The sequence below is a fragment of the Tachypleus tridentatus genome, chromosome 7, assembly GCF_004210375.1.
Source record: "Tachypleus tridentatus isolate NWPU-2018 chromosome 7, ASM421037v1, whole genome shotgun sequence".
Taxonomy (NCBI): Eukaryota; Metazoa; Arthropoda; class Merostomata; order Xiphosura; family Limulidae; genus Tachypleus; species Tachypleus tridentatus.
The window spans coordinates 148,668,150-148,695,660 of record NC_134831.1 but is presented as its reverse complement, the minus strand read 5'-3'; the positions used below and the strand labels follow the sequence as shown (position 1 = coordinate 148,695,660).

At 29.6% G+C, this 27,511-nt stretch overlaps 1 protein-coding gene across 2 annotated transcripts in view; it reads left to right on the top strand.

Moving 5' to 3' along the window:
• LOC143256878 (uncharacterized) overlaps positions 1 to 27,271 on the top strand; it is a 39,373-nt gene extending 12,102 nt beyond the window's left edge. The window contains exons 6-15 of one of the 2 annotated variants that reach the window (XM_076514683.1): positions 560 to 736; positions 1,263 to 1,451; positions 1,994 to 2,173; positions 5,191 to 5,295; positions 6,396 to 6,653; positions 7,301 to 7,426; positions 9,343 to 9,427; positions 13,596 to 13,754; positions 15,147 to 15,224; positions 15,491 to 27,271. In XM_076514683.1, the coding sequence (XP_076370798.1) occupies positions 560 to 736; positions 1,263 to 1,451; positions 1,994 to 2,173; positions 5,191 to 5,295; positions 6,396 to 6,653; positions 7,301 to 7,426; positions 9,343 to 9,427; positions 13,596 to 13,754; positions 15,147 to 15,224; positions 15,491 to 15,699 (1,566 nt within the window). In that variant the 3' untranslated portion in view covers positions 15,700 to 27,271. Of the gene's footprint in view, positions 1 to 559; positions 737 to 1,262; positions 1,452 to 1,993; positions 2,174 to 5,190; positions 5,296 to 6,395; positions 6,654 to 7,300; positions 7,427 to 9,342; positions 9,428 to 13,595; positions 13,755 to 15,146; positions 15,225 to 15,490 lie in introns of those variants that run through there. The other variant, XR_013031591.1, reaches the window with a different exon arrangement.
• Positions 27,272 to 27,511: the final 240 nt, after the last annotated feature.

Genomic DNA, 27,511 nt, shown 5'->3' with positions numbered 1-27,511 from the left:
TTTTCTCAATCTTTTCTTAATTATTCCATGATAGATGAATGGTATATAAAAATAGAATCTCAGATCTATCCTATCTGCTGCAAGTTACTGCTCATTACAGCTTTTGACATTTAAAATTAACTGAATTGTCTTTAGATAAAAAAATAAAAGTTGAAAACCTAAGATTAAATTTTAAAAGAAAGTCTACTAAAAATTTATAATACTAAAAATCTAAAAATGTTTCTAGTAATTTTCAAAACATCATTTTATTTGAAAATATCAGCTAAGATATCTTTTTTTATGTGCATTAGTATTTATTCATTAACCCTTTCACTTTGACTGAGGTGTTTAATACCCACTGCACTTGGAAATACATGTCCTAACCACAGTGAATAGATTACTACAATTCTATATGGATAACATAATTTATTTTAACATTTAATTTTACATGATCTGTCTGAAGCTACATTTATTCATTCAAACATTCTATGTTACAGAGTTGTGTAGGGATACTGTAATTTATTATAGCACTTTATGACAGTTGTAAATGTAAATCCATTTAACTTTTGTAATGTGACAGTTGTATAAGGGTACTGTCACATATGCGGAAGCTCTATGGGACCATGTCACTATGGATCCCGAGGAACTGGAATTTCAAGCTGGTGAAGTGATTGAGGTATCTGATTCTTATGACAAGGACTGGTGGTGGGGCTCAATTAACAACCGAAATGGTTGGTTTCCAGCTACATTTGTGAGGGTAAGAGACTTCTAGAGTAATTGTTTACATCATTAATGTGTATGTAGGTGAAGTCAAAAGTAACATAGAAAAACATAAAGTAGATTTTGTATATATACATGCATTTCACATTTTTCTAAATTACTTAAAGAATTAGAAAAATCACAAAGAAATATAGGGTCTGATCATACAGTTAAAATTAGTAAGTGCTGCTTTTATGTATGTGTATAAAAAGCATCACTCAAAAAAGTATTAGTATATTTTAATTTTTTATAAAACTTATTACAGCTGTATTTTGCCCTCTGCTTAATACTTATGATATAACCAGGGTGCAGATGACATTCATCATATTAGAACCTTAATGTATATTGTTCACTACTATACAATCATAATTCTAATAATGGTTGCAGAAATGTATGTGTATGTCTTTTTGGAACATTAGTAAGCATTATTTTCTATATGAGTTATTTTAATTACAATATAATTAAAGCTGTTGGTATGTAGCTTCTAGAATGCTTGCCTTTTGTCTGCTTCTGTATGCACTTAGCTACGAGTGAATCAAGAAGACACTTTAGAAGACTGCATGGATAAGTTAGCCACAGAAATTGTGGCTGCTGATCCTAGGAGCAAGATAAGTGTCAGTCTGTTGAGTAAAGAGCAGGTTCGTGCTAATGTGGTCCATGAGGTTATTGACACTGAGAAAGACTTTGTCAAACATCTTCAAGATGTAGTTCAGGTATCTAATCAAACATATTTATAGTTTACCATATGCAAACCATAACACAAATAAGTAATCAGTTTAATGCAAAAACAAAATTGTAGACATGCACAAATTAACAAAGAAATTGTAAAGTGAGGCTGTAGTTTTTGTGACTTATAAGAAAGATTTTCAGTGTTTTCAATTTCTAAAAATATCTAGTTTTTTGTTTTTTTTACACAGTAATGTAGTTTCACAGCATTGGAAAGTTTTATGATACAGTCACTACTTCAAATGTTTTTGCAGCAGAAAATAATATTCTTGAAATAGAAAAATCTTTTGCATTCAGAGATAATACGTTATAGTACTATAGTTATACAAGAAGCAAGAAAAATTAAAATACGTTTCTAAGAGATAATAAAGCTTATTATCTGTTTCTCTCTGTTTATGTTAGTTTTGTTCATGTTTTGTATTTTTATGCTGCTGTTACATGTAACAAAAATACTGAGTCATTACCAACTGTTTGGCATATGACATGTCACTGAATTGAAATCAGACCTGAAGCTTTTGTTTGTTTTAAGGGTTACCTGAGACAAGTGTATAGAAGACCAGACATGTTTTCACCAGCAAGAATAGCTGCTATCTTTGGTAACATTGAGGAAATTTACAAATTCCAGAGGAAATTTTTAAGGAAATTAGAAGAATGCATTGATGACAATAAGCCACAGTCAAGTTTAGTTGGAAACTGTTTTCTACAACATGTAAGTTTTTTCAAGTATCATGTTTATATAAAAAAAAATATTAAATTATTGACTTGTTTGATATTATTCACTAGTAATGTAGTTCACATATCGTTATAAGTAAATTTATGTTTTTACCTATAATAACTTTCAGTGTAAAAGATTAACCAAAACCACTGATTGAAATCTCTCATTTTCTGTTTAAAATACAATGAGAAAGTACTAAATATTTGCAGACAAATCAGCTGCAAGACTAAATGTTTCTTTTACCTAAATACACTACTCCAGCTGGCTTTTATGTCTTGCCAAAAATACATTAAACTTACTGTCCTGGTTGCTGTATTATTTCTAACACTGATGTGCATACTAAAAACTTATCTTCCTCCTATATTCACTAACACACCAAAGACATCCCTCTTTACCTACCATCTTACATCAAAGACACAACACATTTCTTGAGTTTGATTTGTAACATTAACAGTAAAGATTAACTCCCCTGGTATACTCTCCTTTGCACTATGGGTGTGTCTTCTTTTTACACATACATCCCACATGATGAATGTCTAAATGCTGTTAAATCTTTATTATTAAAATTTAACAAAACCACCATATAGGTTATTGTAGACTTAGATACTCATTTTTACTGTTAAATTTTAAATTTAATATTTAATTCTCTACTCAGACAAAAGTTGTCACCAAACTATGTAAATATTTTTATGGGAAGCTTAGGCACTAGGCTATTGCAAGGTTATACAGATAAGTTAAAAATCTAAAAATGCTGCATTGATGATACTATTTTTCATGTGTGTAGGAAATGATGATTCTCTGCACATAAAAACTGTTTCCATAGTTCTCTTAGGATCACTTTCAATTACTCTTCTTCATAGATCAACTTTTTAGGTTTAACTCTCAGAATAAAAGAAGGTTGTCTGTGTATCAGTTTTATAGAAAGCTGATTGATAGACAATTTTTGCAATATAAAAGTTGTTATCCTCTTCACAACAAACATAATATTGCATTTAGCTAATCTTTCAGATTTGAGAAAATATACTCTAATAGTAAGAACAATGAAAGTCTCATTGATTCATTTAAAAGAAACTATGACAAAAGGAGAAGAGGTTATAGCCACAACATTGTATTCAAATACTGTTAAAGCTAACAATTTTTTATGCAACAACACTTTGAAACATTCACTCATACAAGCCTCTCTGTTTTCAGAGTCTTTTGAAATCTACCAGGGAACAGCAACTGTTATTAATTGCAATACTGATATTATTTTTGTTTGGATTTTTTTGTATGACTTGTATGTTGTGCACCTTGTTGCCACAAAAACAATTTGGTTCATAAGTAGTTTAACAACAAATTTGTTTAAAATTCCAATTTGAACCCTGTTAGTAATGTTAGGGCTTGTAAAGTGCTCTCTGTTCATAAACAGCTTATATGGGTTGTATTAGTTGTTATGAGAATAAATTTTGAAAAAAAATGTAACATTTGAACAATAATTGTATAAATGTTTGTCACAAATATGGTGAAACTGTAATTATATGCAAGTCCTCTCTGATAATAAGAGAGAGTGAAAAGTAAGATAAACTTGATTTTAATATTACTGTAATATGATAGTGCTTCATCACACTTTTGTGATGGTTAGTTGTTGTTTTTTGCAAACCTTACATATGAAGGAAGCATTTTCAAAATTTATTTTAGTAGCCTAAATATAGACAAGTTTATATTTTTATGCATTCAATTATCTTATGGTTTACAAACAATAATACTGTGAATCATACTTTGTTAAATCTATTGTTGGAGTATAACTGAAGGAAGTATCTGACTTAGTACATTTGTCATGGTGGAGCTATATCTTGCTTACATATCCTAACTGTAAAGATTTGATATCTTTTAAAACAAAGTAACAACATAATTTTATTTAGTTTAAATGATCTTATTATAGTTTTTAATTTAATTCTGTCACTTAAGCAAAAATATACAACAATCAAAATTTTGAAAATTAAAAGCAAACTTTTATATATTCTACAATTCATATTTTGTACTGTTTTTTCTCTATATTTTCTATTTTGTTTTTGTTTTTAGCATCACCAAAGTAAAAATATTTTCAAGCTTTTATCTTGTGTTAGAATTATATTATAAGGCTTCCCACAGTCAGTATTTATAACTGCAGTATGTTTTGTAGGAAACTTGTAAACTTGAATGTTTTCCTGCAAAAATGCTTTATTAAATGTTTTAAACACTCAACTTGTATGTGAAAATATTTTTATTTGTGTGTTTTCTGTAGAAAAGCTGATAACCTGAGTCTGAAGGGAAGTTTATTATCTTAACCTCAATACATTTTATGACATATAGGCTGGCTACTTATTTTACAAATAAAAACTGAAACCTAAACGTCACTTTTAAAAGGTTCCTTTCAAAGAATGATATACAAGTATTACCATCAGCTCATTGGGAGAGCATACTAAATGTTTATTTCAGAATTTATCATTATACTAAAATCATTCAAGTTTAGAAGTCTGCTTAATATGAGAATGATGTGATAGCTGATTTTAGAACTTATCAAGGTGGTGAAGTAATGAGGCTTATTTTTAAGCTTAAAAAACTAATGGAAGATACATTTAACTGAAGGTATTTTTTATCATGTTCTTAATATCTCAAAGAAATATTTATAAAAATTTCTACTGTCATAGAAGAATTTCATTGTTTTTAACAAAAACTTTTGTGATCCATTAAAGGAGTAAATAAATAAACCAAATGTTGAATGTTAAATAAAGGTATCATTTTAGTGAAATATTAGTAGTAGTAGCTGTTGGTGCCATGTTAAAAGAAAGTAGCCCAGAGTTAACAGGAGAAAAAACGTTCAACATGAGGTAAATCCTGTTCATTGTCTATTTATTGAACTAATCAAATATGAAAGTTGTTAATATTATAAAACAATATGAACAAAAGAACTATGTTGCTGGAAACTAGGTTTGCTTATGTTTTTTTCATGGTAATTTTTTTTCCTAATAGTGAATTTTCTATCACTGTAGAAAACAGAATTTAAAATCTACTCTGACTACTGTAACAACCATCCTTTAGCTGTAAGTGAACTCCAAGAGTTATACAGTGATTCACGCTACTGCCACTTCTTTGAGGTGAGCTGTAGTTTCCAACTAATTAAAAATCTTGTGAATTTGTTCTGTTCCAGTCTTATATATTTTAGTACAATAGAGTTGAAGCCTGAGAGAGTTAATAAATTAAGATTTGTAATACTTTTTCTTTTTTAAAATTAACTAACCATTACAGTCTTTATAAAAATTATGGAAATAATTTTATCTCTGATTGTTTTTTTTTCTCTTCAAAAGGCTGTAAAGAATACTGTAAAAAAACATTTGCAAAATTTGTAACAAAACATTTTTTAATGTATCTGAAAGAATATGTTCTTCCTTTTAATTAATGTGATAAAGGCTTCTTGGCTTTAATGTTGATAGCATTTGAAATATTTTTGTTTCTAGTTTTTTTATATCATAACTGATATAATCTGATAACTGATTATTTTAAGAATTTCTACATATTTCTTGATAAATTGTGAAATTACTGTAAATTAGTATATTTTTAAGCTTTTCCTACTAAGTTATTCTTTGAAGAAGTAAAACTGTCTAACATGAGTAACTAGTAATGAAAGATTAAAACAACAAGAATCTGTATTATGCATGATACTTAGAAAATACCACCTTTTTCAGGTAATATTTTGTAATGTCAGACCATAAAGCCTCCCAATTATACAACAACAGGTTTGCAGACTCTCACCATGAGAAACTGGGCTTCCATGCCTTGGTGGACAAAGCACAGATAGCCCATTGTGTAGCTTTGTGCTTGATCCCAAATAATCAATCAGTCAGACCACAAAATTTTTGCAATGTGTAGTGGGTACCTGATTTTAAAATAATGTTTTTTAAGAACAAGCTTAAACTCTGAACTTATTTAATTACAGTCTTCTGCTATAAAAACAATGGAAAAATATAATTAAAATATCTGTTTTAGCTTCTAAGAGAAAAAGATGCCCTATGATTAGCTAAAAATTAATTTCAGTCATTCATTAGATGTGGTAGAGAAAAGGTATGGATTTGTGGATTTTGTATCTAAATGATTTTGTCAACATTTAGTCTTTGATGATTTTGAGTAATTTAAAAAATATTTGCATGGAATGTCACAGTAAACCACTGTTTATGAATCCACTTTTTCATGTGTAAAGGCCTGTCGACTTCTACAAGGTATGATAGATATTTCATTGGATGGTTTTCTGTTAACACCCGTTCAACGTATCTGTAAGTATCCACTTCAACTGGCTGAACTACTCAAGTACACCGATCTTGATCACCCTGACTATGTTCCAGTCACCTGTGCTTTGTCTGCCATGAAGGAAGTGGCTCAGTTAGTGAATGAAAGAAAACGTCGAATGGAATGTCTGGAGCAACTGGTGGAATGGCAACAAAACATTGACGGATGGGAAGTAAGGTTGAAATTAAGTTTGTTTATAACACTTAACTTTAAACAAACTGTATCTAAAACAGTACGTTTTTAAAAAATTACTTGTTATAGTTCTTTTTAATTATTTTGTTCTCACAGCTTGACATTCTTATAATGTGTTAAAAATCTTTGTAGAAAAGTTATGAAGCTTTTTAATGTGTTCTTCTCCAATAATTCAACATGTAAGACAGGAAAATGTAAAATAAGAAGTTATCTCTCCAAAACTAAGATTAAACATCACTGTATTAAACTAAAACCACACCATAATGTTAAACGTTTTGCACATAAAAACTTTATATACAAAAGTATCAAAACTCCTGGACATTCTGTAAATGTTTGGGAAATGGTTTGTACTACCATCATCAGAACAAGCAAGATGTTACAATGAGAAACAATGTATACACCTTAACAACTTTAAAACCACCCAAATATACAAAATGAATAAAATTCAAAAATTACTTTCCCTGATACACAGATCAAAATTGTTATTTAATCTTTGGATTTCATGAAAAATTGTAATATTTTTTTTTAAAAAGGGGGTAATCATAGAATATTTTTTTATTTAAAAACTGGTTTAGTATACCTGTCACATTTTTACTGAAGTGTAACTGAATGTTTTTATTTTGGAAGGGTTTGGATATTTTAGGCTCCTGCTCCATCTTGATTAATTCAGGAGATATCATCAGGGCTTTTTCTGGCTGGTCTTGTGAATATACTCTTTTCCTGTTTGATCACTTACTAGTCTATTGTAAAAAGGTTGGTTGAGCTACTTGTATTGAGTTAAGTGGATTGTTAAGTTGCTTAACATTTTATTTTTCAGTATTATACTATTAAAAATACTGTGTTTGGTAATGTGAAGAACTGGACATCTGCTGATAATAAACTGCTAACCCTTGGAAGCATTATTTTTAGGTAATTTTAAAAAGGGGTAATATTAGTTTATTCCAGGAAACTTTAATTTTCAAAATATGTTCTGATACTTTTTATTTTATGCACATTTCCATTATCTTAACTCTAGGTATTCATTAGTTAAAAGACTCAAAATGTGAGCTTTTGTTGCATCAAACACATTACATGCTACTATAACAAGATTGTTACTTGTTTCAGTAGTTGTTGTCTTGGCTAGGATATTGTTATTGTAAGTAGTATTAAGGTACTTCTGCATTCAAAATGTGACTATTACCTGTAACAGTAATTATTATTGTGTCTGTTGCATGATTACTATGTGTCACATTAGCTGTTGCTTTATCCAGGATGTGATAAACTAGTTTCTGCTGTATCTTAGATGTGGTTATTACATATTATACTATTGTTTGTTGAATTCAGACGTATCAACTACACGTGGTAACAATCAGTGATGTTGAGAAAACCCACTTGTAGAAAAAATATATATGTAAAAACGTCTTGTTTGGGTTGAGAAAATTTTTTACATAGAGGAGCGAATAATGTTTCAACCTTCTTCAGTCATCGTCAGGTTCACAAAGAAAGAAAGAGGTAACTGACCGGAAGCTGACCACATGTTTGAAAGGGGTCGTGTAACTGAGTGTCAGAATGTAGAGGGCGTGCTTAGATGTTTGAATATATCAACCAACATTTGGCAAAAATTAGTAACAAAATATGACATTCCAGTTAATACCAAATTTATTCAAAAACCATGCATAAAACAGGTCTATGCTATATAAAAACTACACTGACAAACACCACACCAACATTATTTATAAAATTCAATGTGATAACTGCCACAACTTCTATATTGGAGAAACAAGTAGAAAAATGGAATCCAGATTCAAAGAACACAAAAAGTCACCTTCACATGTTTTCGAACCTTGCAAATCAAATAAACACAACACAACCATAGAAAACACTCAAATACTAATTAAAGAAACAAACATAAACAAATGAAAAGTTAAAGAAGCCTTACTTATACAACAACTCAAGCCCAAAATAAACCAATACAAAGGAACACCTTTATACCTATATTAAAAAATATAATAAATAATAATAATAAAATAAATAATATAAAATTATATATTCAAACATCTAAGCATGCCCTCTACATTCCAACACTCAGTTACACAATCCCTTTCAAACATGTGGTCAGCTTCCGATCAGTTGCCTCTTTCTTTCTTTGTGAACTTGATGATGACCAAAGAAGGTCGAAACGTTGTTCGCTCCTCTACGTAAAAAATTTTCTCAACCCAAACAAGCCGTTTTTACATATACATGGTAACAATGTTTTCTGTATCTAAGATACAGTGGCTACATGTTCCACAAGTTTCTGTTATATCTAGAAAATATAGTACCTAAATTATCATTAATGTGTGATAAACACATGCTACCTACATATGCTAGTTTTGTCGTTCACATATGTTACATTTACTATATACCACACTAGTCTTTAACTTGTACTAAACTCTTAAGTCTTTGATGATGCCCCACTAGTTTTTTATTATATCTAGATCATACTTACTACATATATCACTAGTTTATGCTGTAGCACATGGTCAATACATACTGCAAAAATTGTTGTTGTTTTTTTACAGTTATGAAGCTATTACCAGGTTATACATAGTAACTGTATGTAGTACATCTTACCTTAGTTAGTTGTGTATTTAAGGCATAGTTACTGTCCTTGTTTACAGATAGTAATATGCTTACATTTTCTTATCTAGGATCTGTTGAAAAGACAGAACTATGTATATAAAGGAAGAGTTCATCTGGATTCATGTTGTATATTTAACATAGAAGATGGAAAAGGTGGGAAATGAGTTTTAGTTGCAGAATCTTGTGTGATGTACTTAGCAGAACTAATGCAAAGAAAATATCATGCCATTTTTTTATAGGAGTTATTTGGGCTTAGCAAATGCAAAATAAATATTATACCATCTTCTAGTTACAGGACTTGAGATTTGTAGCAGTTGGACAGGAAACCATATGTAAATGTGACACAAGCATATCTGTGAATCATACATTTTCATTTGTAAGCAAGTTAAAATTGTCCCTCTTACTATAAAATAAACCTTTAGTAAATTTTTGTGTATGTGCTAGATTATAGTAATTTTTGAAATTACTTTATTATGCACCTTTGTTATTTCCAAGTCAGCAACAGGAACCATTCTCTTCCCTTCCTTTCATAAGTACGTTAACTGTTAGTGATTGCCCTATGGACAGTACAACTAGCTTAATAAAAAAGATTTTTCCTAGCTTTCAGCATATTCATTCTTATGGTATATATACACCATTAACATTATCTCATGATAATTAACTTCCACATACAGGTTTTTCTTCACATTTCTCAGTAACACCACAAGGGTTTATTAGTTCACTTTTTCTTTCTTTTTTTTTTTCATTTATCTTTACACAAGAGACTAGTTCTGTTAGCTACCACCAGAATTCAATGAATTAACTTTTCTCCAGTACTCACCCTCATCAATCAATAAATACTAGATATTCTTCTTCATTATTTCTACCACAGGTAAACTTACATTGACTAAACTCTTTCCTAACTGATACTTGGTTATTTTTATTCTTGGTACCTTATTAATAGGGTCTGTATTTAATGTTTGAACCTGAGCTGTTAGTCGTAACTTGTGTTTTTTAATAAATTGTGATTATAATAAAAGTTTGTTGATTTTTTCATTTTGGATCTTTTGTGAATTTTTACTTGTTTTATTAATTATTGATTCATTCAGGAATTTTTAAGACATTCCCCTCTTTTTTTCACTTTACTCTTTTTATTTATGGTTCTTTATTGTAACAGTGTCAGAACACTGATTTTTACTTGTATATATTTAGCTGGTTAGTTTTAGTGCATGTAGTGTCCTATTGCTTACAACTTTTGGTATTAGACATGTCTATACAACATATTAATTTCTACGTTTTTGAAAAGGATGTTTTTATTCTAAGGTACTTTTGTATTGTAGTCCACTTGATGTGCATATATTAATTTAAACTTTTTAAGATGGTTGAGTTAAGTGTTTGTACTTCTTGAATGTCATTCTTAGATTAAAAACTTAACACTTTTAGTTGATTTTCTTTAGGCTAAGATGTTCTTCGCTTACTCTTTAGTGTTGGTTTAAGTACATTGTTCTGTGTTTTTATAGATCTTAACTAGATGACAATATGTGTAAAGTTTTTTAACAGTTGATAAATTATCTTGTTTAAAAGTTAAGAAATTATTTTCATATTCATCCTTCTTTTATCACTTTATTATGACAAAAAAAAACAAAGGTTTTTAAAAATAATGCAGGGTTTCTGATCTTTGGCAGTTGACATTTCTTTCACAGTGATCTTTAACCCTCAATGTGACTTTTGTATTCTTAAAATAGAAATGATAAAAGGACTGTAAGAGTATGTTCAAAATATTTTTATGGGATATATGGATCCCACCAGTACTGCACAAACATTTGCTGGAACAGTTCTAATGTAACAGTACTATAAAGGTTGAATATCACATTGTGTTTTGTTTTGTTTGTAAACCATCAACTTAATTGTCTACTTCAAAATTGAAAGTATCTTAAATTAACATTCGAATTTAACATAACCAAAGGCTGCAACTACTTCCTGACTTTCACCACTAGCAGCAAAACTGTAACCTACACAAAATGTATCCAAGTTAGTTCTTTTATTCAAAATATTGCTCATCACAGTATATTTCATTGCTTTTGTGTACCATCATCTTGATTTCTAGCTATAACCTCATGCAGTGATTTGCTTACTTAACTGCTGCAGCCTCAGCGTCAGTATCTGTTTGAAGTAATACAAAGTTCAATCCTCAAAATTAGAACATTAGACCCATAGAAAAAAAAGAACATACCACTGAATACATATATTAATTAGGTGGCTGATGCTATACTGTATTCTGAAGACATTTTTCTACACGAAAATATGCTTAAAACATGAATAGGATAAAAAATTACCTGTGTTATGTTAAACTTCCCTGGCAATTTAATACAGATAAATAAAAGGGAAAAAAAATGATATTTGGTGCAATGAAATAAAAAGCTTTATTATGTTAAAAGCTATGTTTTTGATATTTTAATTTAAATGTTGTGTCTGCCAGAGGGAGTTTTTTATTTGATTAGTGCTGGTACACGATACCTAGAAGTTTCTTGAATTCAACAGTTGATGTGGATAATAAGTCATTTTTAGCAAAATGAATTATAAAACTTTTTATTTTAAAGACTATGTTTTTATGTTTTAATTTAAATATTTTATCTACTAGAGGAGGTTTTGATGGCCTGTGACTTCTTGAATTTTTTAAAACTTTGGGTGATTAATAGTGGAACAGTATTTAAACACCAGAAAATTGTTAAATATTTAGTTAAGTCTGTGAAAAATAGTGAGTTAGTGAGTTTATTAGATAGTGAATACATTATGCTGTTGTCAATCAGTTATCAATTTAGTGAGTGTGTTAGCCAGTTTTGAATTGTGCCATAGATATGAGAAGAGATGTAACTGTTTGGTTTTATTTCCAAGTATGATTTGCCATTATCAGTGCATGAAGCTTGTAGAAATTGTGAGCTACAATGAAAAAAACTTTCTAATAATTAAGTGGACTCAATTGTGCATTGTTTTTAACAAATAATAATAAAATAACCAGTCCAAACCAGTACTTAAGTTGAACAGTTTCAGTAACACAACTACCATCATCATGGCTGATAGTGGTAGCTGTGCTACTAAAACTAATTAACTTAAATAACAAATAAAGTTTGTATCATTGTGCCAAAAATTGTCATTTTTTCCTTTTTATTTATTCACATGCTATTTCTCTATCACACTGTGCATAGAAGAAATTATGAAACTTGTATTACTTAATCATATCAAAATAAACAAAATAGTCCTAACAATATTGTGTTTAAATATTGAAAATCCTCATTTTTCAGGTGGTGTAAAATAAACTCACTTTTTTGTTTGCTTTCTATAAATTAATATGTAAAATATGTCGTACTGTATGAACTTCAAGTAATAAACTTTACTGTTTCTGTTACTAAATCTTGCAATAATCCAAAATGTAACTCTGCAACCCTACACATGATTGACAAGTATATATTAGTTCTGGTTTTTAATCAGAGTTTGATTAAAACATGTTTTATTAGTCAAACTGATAAAATGTAAATACTACTAGCCAGTGAGTTATCAATTTTTTTCAGTAAATAGCTTATTCTTGAAAATGGCAGTGCTGTACAAAGTCAGATAGAAATATCTGGATAAATAGGCCACAATTCCAATCTTTTACAGACTCAACATTTGCCTTCCTTTGTTACAGCAACCAATCAATCGTAATTACTATTCCAATTTAGACACTCTGAAGTGATTGTATTATTAAATATTCTAATTACTTATCAACAATTTTTATATAAAATATCTGTTTCTGATGTTATTCACAGGAAAAATTAATAAAGCAAAGAAAAATCAATTAGAACCTATTTCTTTTTAAAGCATATTTTTGTTCTTTGTGTTACTGTATTCGATATTTATTATAAATCTACAAAGCTTTGCTATATGCAGCTGTTATTTAAAAGAACTGAAAATGGAACAAGTAGTGCAGTAGTTTAGCTGCCACTAATGGTACACACTGAAATATATTTTAACAATGATATGTGTTATGTTATTCTTAATAAGGATGTCACAACGTTAGAATTTTGGTCATCTGATTATGATATTTTCTGACTTCAAACCAATATTCTGAAATGTCTAAAAAACATATATAAAAAAATCTCCTAATCCATTGGTTTCACCTGATATCAAGATTGTTATAAAAACTCTAACCACCTCTGGCTGATATACAAGTTTAAATTTTTTTGTAAAATTGCTTTGCTTTGTTTATAGGTGTCAAATACAACAAACACTTCCTTAAATGTTATTATGGTGGATTATTTTATGTATTACATTTTATTAAGGAAATCACTTAATTGTTCTTCAGATGTGCAGTTTGGAGTTTCTGTAAAAAATGCATGGAAAATCTTTTGTGCATCTCGAAATAAATGGTTCTTGTTTTATACTAAATCACCTGAGCAGAAAACTAAATGGTTAGAAGCATTTGGAGAAGAAAGACAACGAGTGATGGAAGATGAAAAACAAGGTTAGTTTTTGATTGTTTCCAGTGATGATAGACTTTGTACACATGTGAATTTATTAAGTAAATAAGTTGCTTAACACTTTGTGAAAAAGTAAGATCATTTTGAACATATACAACATATTCTGTTTAAATTACAGTACATATATTCTTAAGATGCCCTTAAGATTGTATGAAAAATGTTACCTCCAAGTTAAATGAAACAAAAACATTTAAAGAAAAGAAATCCATGAAATAAAGAAAAGTTTTGAGATGAGGCTGTGTGTGAGGATTCTGAGAAACACAGTTTTGGTGTTTTCAGTATTATATTCAATAATAATCAAGACTGTTACTAATAGAAAATTTCAGGTGCTTGTTTTTTTTTTACACATTTTGAAAACAGATGAATAACAAAACTTTATATAATAGTAATGATTTCTGATCAGATTAGACTTTCTGTATACTTAGAGCAAAACTAAAAATTAAAACATTTGGCGATTTGTGTAGTTAATTAATTATACTTTCTTATATATCTTGTAAAGATTAAATGCATTTTTTCATCAATTGGGCACTCTTGCTATAAATGATATTTTTAGTTATAAATCTAACATCTCGCTAACGTTCGGCCAACTTCAGAGAGTTAGGTTAGTCAGTCCTAAACAGAAACCTTAAGTTAATGATGCAAATCAATATTTATGGCAAAAACGTAATATGAATGACAAATTAAAATAAGATGAAGATAATTAATTACATTTGGTATATAGTTACTAGTGTAACCCATATTATTAGTGAAAGAAACAATAAATAAACAACATACCTTACTTAGGGAACACTAGCTTCTGGAACTTTTCTCTCTGTCTAACATCTCACTTTAGAATGATGCTAACAACATTTAGGGGCACAACATTAATAACAAGCTATAAATTACATTGTTTTATATGGCAGTATTTTAAAAATAAATGACAAATTATTGTAGCCTGAGTTTAAAATTCAGTTTTCATGTATTCTATAAAGAGTAAGTGCATCTGTTATAGATTTTATGATTTTGGTAGAAACTTTTAATATTAAAATAATTTTACAATGATGTGAAGGATGTACATGCTGAAATATCAGCCATATGTTTCTAAAATAATATACATATTGTTTAGCTAGGGTACCCCACTGATGACTTAAGGCAGAGAAGATATAGAAGTTTTTTTGTTAAATGCCTGTTAGTCATAATAGGATAAATTAATGTTTAGTTGTTATTATTGCAGAAGTTATTACATGATTGGGAGCTTGTAGTTTTTTATGGTATTCAAATTTTACAGTATAACTCTAACAGAAAAGAATTTCTCAGTTTCTTAGCTCTATTTGGGATTAGTAAGAATTGATTTTGTACTAGTAAATTTCTAGTGTTTTGAAAATTGTATCTTACAGGATTTGTTGTCACTGAACGTGCTAAGAAAGCTGCACGATTAGCTGTAGTTAAGAAAAAGAAAGCCAAACATCCTCGAGGTGAGTAGAATCAAGACACTATAATGACTAGAGCATCAAGGGGTACTAATTGTTGGCAGTTCTTGTTGGAAGATGTATATGTTTTTATTGTTAAAGTATCCACCTAAATAGTGTAACACATTTTTAAATCTTATTTCTTAACGTATACTTCATCATTGAAATTTTGAAATTCTGTGACATAAATGCTCTAAGCTAAGATATAACTGTTTTGATAATGCTAGGTTTGTAAACTATAAGCAGCTTTAGAAAATATAACATTGTTTCAGTTAAACAACTGAAAGGGCCTCGCCCTCACCCTGATGTAGTTGTGACAGAACTTTTGCTGGACTCTTCAAGGACAGTAAACTCTCGAACTGGTAGTTTGCCATCCAACTTCCATCCAAGTATGATGAAAGTAATTGGTGGAAGACAATCTCCAAAGAAGAAAGGTTCAGGATGGTTTCACTTTGGTAGTAGCAAGAAGACCAAGAAGTAAGAAGACAACAAGAATAATCTGTTTCTAAGATGTACTATTTGTGATAAATACAGTTGATAAGTAAGGTATCTTCTCCCCAAAGCTACGTGAAGTGGCATGTATATAAGTGTGCCAAGCTCTTTCAGACAGCACTCTATATGTAAGTTTGTGAACTGAAAGTAATATGAGAGAACTGCATGAACTCACCAGTTTTGTGGAAATTTAATTCAAGGCTCTGAATAGTATTCCCATTTGAGTAGATGTAAAGACAGAGGAACTCCTTCAGGGTAAATTATCTACATAATTGTGTGTTGGTTTTCCTGAAATGTTTGCTGTGATAATCTTTTGTGGAAAGTAGATAATGAAAAGCTATTGATTTTGTATACTCATTTTATATATACAATTCAAATATGAAAAGTTCTAATGAGAAAGACACAGTATTTATCACCTTAGCTAAAAACATTGTGTCATTTAATTGTTTTCATGTTACAAGTGTTCTGATAGGTCTTACTAAGTAGTTCTATATTTATATTGTTCAGTCATAGCTAACACATTCCTTTTCTGGAACTCCTTGAATGTTGAAGGATATTTTATGTTGACAAAGATGTATATATAACCAACAAAGGACAATTGTACAGGTGAGAGGATGAAATTTGTTAATATATAACCTAAAGTACTCTTGTTTTGCCACTTAATTGTACAAGAATAAAGACCACACTAGAAAATAACTGGTTTATGTGTCATTATATAAACTTGGGGATGTAAGTATAATAAGTGTAATGATAAAATTGAGTGTGTGAACAATAACAAATACCTAATCTAGCTAAATCTTAACATCATGCAGGAAGAGGTGAATGTATTCAAAGTACTTTGCAATATATCAGGTAATAATTTGTTTGTTATCAAATTTCACTATTCTCAACCTGATAAAACTTGAGAAATGAATAAACTATATATCTGGAAAAGAATTATATTAAACTTATCATTTCATTACTCATGTGCTTTCATCAGTGTGGTAAGAAGATTTGGTGTGTATAAAACTTTTATGATGATAAGAAACCCACTTGAAGTAGAAATGTATTCTTAAGAAGACTGGAATGGGTATTAGAACTTTAATCAAAATAAACTAAAAAACAACGTTTTGACCTTCTTAGGTCATCTTCAGGTTAACAAAGGTTAATTAGCCTAAAGATGACCTGAGAAGGTGAAAATATTCTGTACTTTATTTTAATTAAAGTGCTAATACCCATGCCAGTTATCTTAAGAATACATTTGTATAAAACTCTGCTAGTTTATGTCACAAAAAGGAATTGAAACTGAACTGTGCCATCAAAATATAGTTATCACTAGTGATTATGACATAATGAAGTAAGGGCTTATCCACTGTAATGAAAACCAAAGGTATGTTTGTGTAAGCACAGATCAGTTGAGAAATACATTATTAAACACTATTTTGAGCATGAAGCAGAGATATCTAAACTGTTTGTTTTCTTAGGGTTAGTTCACAGTTAGAAGATGAATTATTTGTCTTTATTTACATTATAATAAACTTTCATTTAAGTGCTATTTCATTTAAAAATAGATCTTACTTGCAATGTTTTATGATAATAACCTATTCCTTAGTAAGAACAGACATGGAATTAAAGGGTCCTTAGAATGGTGTTAACTTTATTTATATTAGGTTTTTGTTGAATGCATCTTCCCAGTTTGATATAGAGAAATCTCAAATACTTGTGAAGTAATTTAATGAAAACTTTAAAAGTAAACATCATTACCTTATAAAATGTTAGGTTATAGTTTTGTTTAAGTCAAAGAATGGGTTTACTTTCTTCTGCATAAAGACAATATGTTATTTATATTACAATAAGAAGTTATGCTGTGTTTTATTAATATAGAAATATGAATGGTTGCTTTATGGTTTTTATAATAAGATGTTTAAATATGCAACTTTGCTATGTTAGACATCCCTTATGCATTATTATAAGCTTTTTTTTAAATTAAGTTTTTGTGAAAAATTAACATTTAACAACTTAACAGTTTTCAATGATTTGAATGGTTGTTATTAACTAATTAAATATTAAAATATAAATAGCAAAATGTTCCTTCCCAAAAAACACAAAGTTTTGAAAACATTATTTTCAAATTTCTTATTTTAAAAATGATAATCTCTGGTATCCAAACAGGTTGTAAATACACACAAGGAAATGTTATTTCTTCTGAAAATTCCAGTTAGCCAGCAAAGAACTGGTTTTAACTGTAACTGTGCTTAGTGCATAATTATTACTTTTATTTCTTTGCTATTACTGCACTCTAGCAAAATTACTTGTAGCAGTTTTCAATAAATAAGTAATTTTATTATCACCTGTGTATTTACATTTGCATTTGATAGATAACTAAAATAAGCTTTTGCATTCATTTCAAAATAATTTCTTTCCAATTATCTTCTAAGTTTTCCACTTCCTTGTGTTTTGACATGGATCAGTATTTAGGAGCTAAACATGGAATTTGTGTGGTGTGCTATCAAAACCTTTTGACAAATATGCTCACCTTTTCAGCCATGGGGACATCAAAATGTAGCAGGCAATTCTTTGGTTAAGAGTTGATGATTGACATTAACCCAGCTGCCTTCCATCCAGTCTAACATTTTAAAATTAAAGATATCTAATGCATATGATCCTTGAGTAAGTTTACACGAAAATTAAACAAAGAAACAAATACTTGTTTTGTTTATGAACTTCAATTTTTCTTATTTTTCCAGTGTCCATACTTTTTTCCTTTGTAAATTTTCCTACTCTACTCTCTTCTGAATTCTTTAGACTGCACTTCTTTATCTGGTATTCACTGATGGAAGTTTTCTGTTTAAAATTTGGCATAGTGATCAGCACAATCAAAATATTAAGTAATATGTGCATGTGTGTGTGTGTATATATATATATATATATATATGTGTGTGAAAAATTGATGCTGAAAATCTACATATCTAAACATTTAATGTACTTTATTGTTTGTGAGTTATTTTATAAACTATAGAAAATAACTAGACAATGTTTTTTTTTGTTAAAGTAGCTTTGAGGATAATACAAACTTCCATACTATTGTGCTAGAAATTCAAGCATCATCAGTGAATATTGGTCCATGCTGGCCACCAGCACCTGTTAGTCACTTGCTGGTGGACTAATTATTGGAAAAATCATTATGAATGAGCATGTGATTGTCACTTACTGAAGAGAAATTGTCAACTAGCATGTGTTAATTGCTTGCTGATGATTCACAATCATATGTGGTTACTTACTATCAACTTTTAACAGTAGCTAGGAAACCAGCATTGTCATGTGCAGTCTCAGCAATACTGTTTCTATTCAAATTTTTAAAAGTAAGCTGTTAGCACAGGAACCTGTTTCTTACATCATTTGGTCTTCCTCTTTCTTCAAACTGAACAATAACTGTGGGTATTGTTTTTTTAACAGACTTCACACCTGCACGATGCATTAGTCATTTTGTTAGACATAGTGACCTGATTGTGTAAAACTTTGTGCTTTCATTTCTAGCAGCAGATACAAATGTTTTCTTATATTTGCCTGATGCTCTATAAAAATTGCAAATAATAAGTGCAATGGCAGAGGCAGAATGTGATGCCACAAGACTGTAAGAATGAGCACATGAGTGAATGTAAAGAGCAAAAGCTGCTTTGACTTTAACACCCTTGGTTGGCTTTAGACATATATGAAGTACCATTGTGTATTTGACCATGTAGGTAGGATAATGACAGCTGAGGTTGTAACAGAGGATACTATGTAATATATGCACTATGTTTTTCTTATGAATCAGGTGTTTCATACAAGCTAAGAAAGGCTCTCTGAGCATTAAGCTCTTACACTGATATCTTGTATGGCATCTACAATAACTGAAAAACATTGGGAGCTTTTGCAAGTCACCTGACAGACTGTAAAAGGAATATTTCATTCTGAATATTATATTTGGTTTTGTAACATTGATTGTTTTAATTGTGGCTCATCTATATTTTATATTGACAACAGGTGTTCAAAGTTTCTTTCATTTGAGTTATAGACATGGAAATCAATATCTTGATGAGCAAAATAGCTGACTGAAGTGAATATTTTGCAGAGACACTTTTCCATAACCTCTTGTTCACACAGCACCTGGTTACCAGGTGATGCATTGATTGGGTCCCATTGTTTACATTGATTACAGTGATGATGGGCTATGAGCTTTTTTTTTCATAGCCTTTAAATTTCTCCAGGACCTCCTTCTAATTGGAAACCAATCTAACAAAAATTAACTTTCTTAGTTTCCGTTGGCATGCTTTACATATAAAAAACACAGTACTTGGTTAAATGAGTCCTTATAATGTAACCAAACATAACATGTGAACCAGTCAGCTTGAAAAAAATTCTTAGTTGTTAAAACTCCTTAATAACCGAAAATGGCAGAGGGTACTTTGGTTTGCACTCATATCCCACTTCTTGATATCTATTTTAGATAGTTTTGATCACATTTTGGTGAATCTTAAGTTTTTTATAATGATTTAAAATTATATAAAATTAAAAACTGTATTCTGTGTCTCACAGAGATGAGAATTTCTAACTGGTCCATAGATTAATTCCTCTTCTTTCTTTCTTTTTTTAGACTCTAACATATTGAGATTGTTGCATATTCAGTTTAATCACTCATCATGTCTATTTTGACAGTTTTCAAGTAAAATGTTTGGAAACATTATTTGTTTACTGAGCTCTGGATTAGACTTTTGTGTTCCACATTCTCCATTTTTCCATATTTTCCAAAGTTTTCTGCAGACTCTTATCTTAATGTCAAACTTACCCAAAAACTTTTCCAGACTTTTGTGTTAGGCTTGTATTTTGTTGACATTACATCATCACAGTGTCATCAGTATTTCCAGTTTTTACTCTCTTGTAGTTTTTCTTATCTTCATCTAAAATAACATTTTTTTTCTCTCTCTCTTCTTCAAGAATTTCTGCTGCATTATTTTGTAGTCCTGAGGTACATGTATTATTTTGGGCCATTGTACTTACCTATTAAAAGAAAATATAGAAAACTGTAAAAGTGTGCATATTTTTGTGCATATCTTGTGTGTCATTTACATGGCTTTTCTGGCTCCAACTTCCTTTTATATTATCTTTTTCCCTATCTTTGTCCCTTCTTCACCACCCTCAGTCACTAGTGTTTCATCCAGATTTTCTTGTCCTCTGTCTTCATGCCTGGTTTTCTCCTGGTCATTGCAAGGTAATCTGGTTTCTCCCAACATTTAGCTTCTTTTCTGGTTTGTTTCATTTGCCCTACCTATATGAAAGTTTCTCAACTCAAATGGAATTTTTCTGTCTTGGTTTCTAAGTCCAATGTTTCCCCTGATCAACCCACTTTTCTTCATAATGTGGATTTTCTTCTGTCTTCTCTCTAGTTAGTTTCAGATTTTTCAATGGTCATGTCCCATAGCTTTCTTTTCTCATAATCTTCTGGTATGATTCTCTTCCCTACTTCCACATAAATATTTGTTCCCTGTGGTTTTGGATTGTAATTGACTTGCCAGTGGTATTATCCTTTTTCTACCTCCCATATGGATATTAGTACCCAGTGGCCAAGTTTTGGATCGTAGTTGACTTGCCAGGTTTAGTTTGTTGTGCCCTAGCCTCTCTACACCTAGAGGAACATCCTTTTCATTTTACCCAGTTTTATAATTTCTGGGATTGAGTTAATAAATATTGCATGATTCAGTCACTTTCTGGCTATAGTTCTCTCCCAGTTGGATGTTTTCCACTATTTTCCATCCATATATGCAACATATTTATACAATGAGCAAAGAGCTTACCTGGTTCAGAAGTGGTGCAGTTCCTCATATCAGATCTCAGAATCAGACTGTCCCATCTGAGGGAATGTCTTTCAGACACTTTTGAAGGATGCTTCTTTCTTTCCCTTGCACCAGTCCAACCACCTGTTCAGTGTGGAATTCTAGCTATTTAAGTAAGAAGAGGTAATGTACCTTAACAGAGGTTATTATTTTTCTGTGCTGAAAATGTATTTCAGATAGGTGCTTACCTCCTTTCCACTGAAAACTGGTGCTTCCATATCATGCCAAAACTCAAAGTGATAGTTTTGTAGAATTGAATAGAAGGAGTCACTTGTGTCATGAAATTGTCCCACTCTTATTGGTGTAGGTGGTGTAGGGATGATTCATGATGATTTGCATAGGAGACACATTGGAATCAGTCAGTTCTAGTGGATGGGAGATAAAGGCTTGTGGTATGCATAATATTTTGTTTTACATACAGAAGGCAGCATTAAATGAGACTATCTGTTTGTGAGAGGAGGTAAGTACCTATTGGAAATACATTTTCAGGGTAGAAAAATTATGAAGTTTGTGAAGATTAAATAGTCTTAATTATGTTTTCCTTAAAATTACCTTATTCTCACTAAAAGTAACTGCATTTGTTTCTATATGCTCCTTCTTGTGTACAGTAAATGTAAATGGACATTTGGTACACAGCCTATTTATATATCCAGCAGCAGTTGGAGTTCTTCAAAAGTTTCTGAAACATGACAGGTTTAAATATACTGTTATAGATACTACATCAGATGTCAGAAACTTTGAAAGGACTAAAGTTATTTTTGATATAAATATTAAAAAGTGACCTGATACTCAAGTACTTTGTATTCTTTTCTTTGAAATAAAATACCAATGTTGATAGTATAGCAATTATTATTGATATTTTAACATTTGGGTCTTCAACTATGTGCTCAAAGTTTAATGAAGAAGCTTAGAAAAAATAGTGCTCAATGTAATTATAAGTGGTATTGGAAAATGCTAAGATCCTCTTGAAAATGTTAATTAACTATGTGAAATAATGTGCTCCATGTTAAAATAAGAATCAAGCAAAATCACTTATATAATTCAGTTGTGAATCTGCTTGAAGAAATGCACTAATATATTGAAAAAACATCTATTTTCAGTGTTATTACTAACAGAATAAATTAAAATTTGTTGGGAATTACATATATGTATTGAAATGTTGCACTCTAACAATTTTCATTAATTTGAGAGGGCTCAAGCATTTCAACAGTAACTTTTATTTCATTTCCTATCTTAGACTTTGAGGTAGATACAAGTCCAAATGTTAAAGTAAAACCATAGATACTGTGTGTAAGAACATAGAACTTACCATGTTTCTTATTATTGTATTCTCCAATGATTTGTTTAACTAACATTGTAACTACACAATCCTAAGTGGTATAACTAGTGCATTGTTGACTAGCATTAGTAACTTCATCCAAGAGGTCCTGAAAATGTAATATTTATGCAGTATTATACATCCAAAATTAATTATTTAACTTAATAGTAAGACATAATTAATGTAAGGACCTATGCCTTTGTTTATTTTACTTAGATCCAGCACTCTTTATGTTATACTGTCTTTTTTAAATTAATTTCATTACTTGCTACAGATATAAAAGTTTAAAAAAAAATGAATATTTAAATAATTCTTCAAATTGAAAAAGTACTTCATCCTAAAAGTAAAAACTTGTCCTATGTAATACATTTTTTTTGTATTATTTACCTCCAAACTACTGATAAGCCTATCTTGTAGTTCTTTCAACAATATCACATAACTGTTTTGCAAGTTGTTTTATGTTGCTGTTTAATTCCTTTAACATACAATATTGGCACAGTATCTTTAAGATATCTTACATATGCATACTCAATATCTTTATATGTTTGTGTGTGTACAAATATAATAATATAACCAAAGTTTGGTTGGATAAGGCTTAAAAATTTTCTGATGTTTTGTTGAGTAATTTTCTAATTAATATGCTAATTTAGGTATCAGAGATATGCTCTTCATGATGTAAAAATATTCAGTCACTTTTATGTTTCAATACTTTGATGCTTTCAATATCAGTGTCTCCCAGTTGAGAAGTGTTAAATTTACAGACTTGCACACTAAAATCCATGGCTTAATTCCCACAATGGACAAAACAGATAGCCAAATATGGCTTTTCCCAAAAACAAATAAGTCAAATATCTAACTTTTGCTGTTCTTAATAATTCCATTGTAGAAAGAATTTTTTTCTTTATTCATTGAATAGCTTAATTAGGATAGCAGTTCAATGAGCCAGTGTAATCCACTTAGGGAAACTGTATAACAGTTGGCTAACAACGTGTATGAAAAATGGCTTGTAGTGATAATAATTTCTTATTGTTACTGCAGTCTTCTAAAGTAAAGGTTATTAATTAAACTCTACCATGAATGATGAGTTCATTTTAATTTCAAGTCACTGTTATATATACTTCTGTTTCATAAGTTTTCAACTTTGCAAAATAAAAACAATAAATTATATTATTTGTTGTAAATTTAAACCCATTGTTATACATTTCCCTAAAGGGGTGCCAAAGACTCTCTGGAGGAATCACCTTTTTTAACCACTATACAGTAGTGTGTTGTCTGTCAATCAGTCAATAACCATTAAAATAATGCCACATAAGGGATGCTTAACATTGTAATTTGTAGTGTCATTATGTCAGTAAAACATGCTTATTTCTTGAATCATGAGAAGAATTATACACTCTGTAGGCAATGACACAGCATGAAATATGAACTTCAATAATAAGTAAATATTTGTTACTCTTAATTTTGGTTTTATTTACTCATAAAAGAGAACACTTTCAGAGAGACTGCAGATACAAATCTAGTGTCCTAACTGTGTTTTACACTTAGACAGACCAAAGGTGTGGATGTGAAATTTAAAGTCATGTCAATAAACCTAAAAATTAGAAAACAGAATATTTTGGCAACTTACCAAACTAATATAGTCAAACTTTAGGATCAGTCATTTCTTGAGCAATAAGATTAGTTTTATAAAGGTTGTTGAGATGTAAATAAGGATGTGTTTTTAATTTGTATCTAAGGTGAGAATTTAACAACCACTTCTTAAATATAATTTTGTTAGTCATTAAATGATGGTGTTTTTAGTAACAGTATACTGATAAATTAACATACAACCTCTGTAACTATATTCTCGATACTGTTGAGTACCATCATTCATTGAGATTTTTTGATATTTCTGTACTATACTGATTCACTTATTCTAATTTGAAGAAGAATAGGTTATAACTTTTACTTTCACAATGGTATGAGCCAGTGATAATATGCTTTCCAAGAACATTGTTATATTAAGAAGCAGAATGTTATACAAACATTTCAATCCATTTAGTAATGGCATATCTTTCAATTGGGTATTTTTACCAACTGTAAAATAAATTTGTATGTTATGATATTTTTTTTTGCTATAAGTAATATTAAAGATAACTTTGACAACAGATAGTATATTTACCTTCTTGCATACTATGTTTCTATGGCCAAAAAGGGTACAACATAAATATAATGGTATCCTTACTGACTTAAAGTGTAATTGCAAATATAATTGACATAAGAATTACTGAAATTTATTTTGAACTAAATGTTTTTTGTTTGTTTTTCCCCTATTATGGTCCAGATTTTCGTTTTAAGCATCATTTAAATACTCTTATCACGAGCATTGCCATCATCTTGATGGTAAACAAGTTGTTCAAATAAATAGTTATGTAAGTTTTAAATAAATTGGATACAATCCACTCATTACATAATTGAAGTTAATGTGTATATCACAATTATTTGTGTGTAAATCCATTTTTAGTAATTATTTTCAACATTATATAATATAAAATATACATACTGTCATTTGACTTCTTCAGTTTAAGCAGAGTATTTTGTTATTCCATCACATATGAAAATATTAAGGATTTTCCCAGCTAGAACATGATTTTACTGTATAGTGTTTACCTGGTCAATACAATATAGATATTATCATACTTGTTACATACTATACTGAGCAATAGAACCATTGGTTTTACAATTAACTGGGTAGTGGATGTAGTAGCTTGTTGAATTATTGTTTAGTTGTGGTCCAGTAGGTTTGCACCCTAATCCACCCTGGTGTTGCCTCTGTTTGTGAGTGATGCTATTGCATTTGTTTTAAAATTGTTTCAAATTTTTACAGTTGTAGAAATGTTAATAAAATTGTAGAAGTTTATTTAAATGTAAGTATAGTAATATCAAGAAGAGAATTTTATTTCTAAGAGTAGAATTTTGTATTTTTTTAAATTCATTTCCTTATTATTTTTTGTAGAATACAATAGATTTAGATATTTTTTGTTAATGATTGAATTAACAAGAAGGGCTAAATGTGCAATGAGTTTTTTAAATATAAAATTAGCCTTGTTTGTAAATGTTACCAAATTTTGTGTATAAAATTAATATATATATATATATAATTTATTGCTTTAACACAAAGGTCAAGTCTTGAAGTCATTGTTTTTCAAACAGATGCTTACATGTTGATAGCATTTTTTTAAATAGAAAAATCTAAAAGAGTTTATAAATTTGTTAACATCAAAATATATCTACATTTAAGAAGAACATTATAAAAAAGACGTTGCAGTTGCCCAAAACTGTTGTTTCAAGGGATTTTCTATCATTGTAGGAATGTTAAAAAGTAACATTATAGTTGGTGGTGCTAGTTTTCATTTTCTAAATATTTAAAAGAATACTGTGCCTTTCAGAGGATTATACGTGAAAACCTTTTAAGATTAAGTTATTAATACTGAAGCTAGTCAGTCTTCACAGAAAGTAGAAAATTTGTTTTTAAATGTAACCTAAGAAAATTTAAAACTATGGGTGAAACTGTAGTACTGCATGATAGATCTTACAGTGAAAAGTAAAATATTGCTTCCAGTTTGATTGGGTCTATTATTTTCTGTTTTGTAACGAGTATCTCAACATTCAGTACTGAATATCTTCAATATCTGTTTTGGTATTTTTAGTGTTGTGAAATATAATAGTTGTATAAAAATGTGAAAGCATTTCTTTGCAGATGCAAGAGATATAGTTAGGCCATTATCATTAATTTTAAACATTTACTATGTTACATCCAAGATTTTCTGTAGCATTTTCTTCTTACTGACAACCATGATGGCATTGGGCAAACAAACTTTTTAAGCTGAATTTGTTTTTTCATTGTTTGTGGATACATTCCATAACTGTACTATTTTAGCTTCTGTTTTTACTCAACTTAAATTCCTTTTCATACAACCACCTGTCTTAAAACTCCTATGACATGAATCATTATGTTGCTGTTGAGACATTTCTCATATAATAGTTAATTTAAAGCACATTTTAAAACCTGTTAAAAAGACTATCTGAGTTGTAGACTTCTTGTATCAGGGTGCAACTTTGCAAAGCAGAAGCTGCTAAATTAATGTTGCTGTGAATGTCATTATTTCTTCATAATAAAGGAATATTTGTTGTGAATTCTATAATCCAGTGGCATTGTACATGAAAATAAAATGCAGTAAAATGTTGTATTTTTGTGGTGAAAATTGTAAGAAGGTTCTCATTAAGTTATATAAAATATATGTCTGATTATGTAATGCGGAATATTGTGAAGACTTGTACACATTTGTTAATACAAGGTATGAAAGTATACCAGAAGTATATTCAAAATTTTAATTAAATGTTTTAATGTTTATGGTGTTGTTTTTCCTTTTAGCCATATTGTGAATTAATCACTGCACTAAATATTAACATTTGAAATGACACCACACTTTTGTTCTTAAAATTAACTTATAAAAACCCAATTTCTCAGTAAATGAAATGCTTATAAAAGAAAAAGAAAGAATTGCAATCAGTCACAAACTATAATAGAATTTTTTTATTTAAATCACAATTTGTGTATATTAGTCTATTTTGTTTTGTGAAATTTTCTC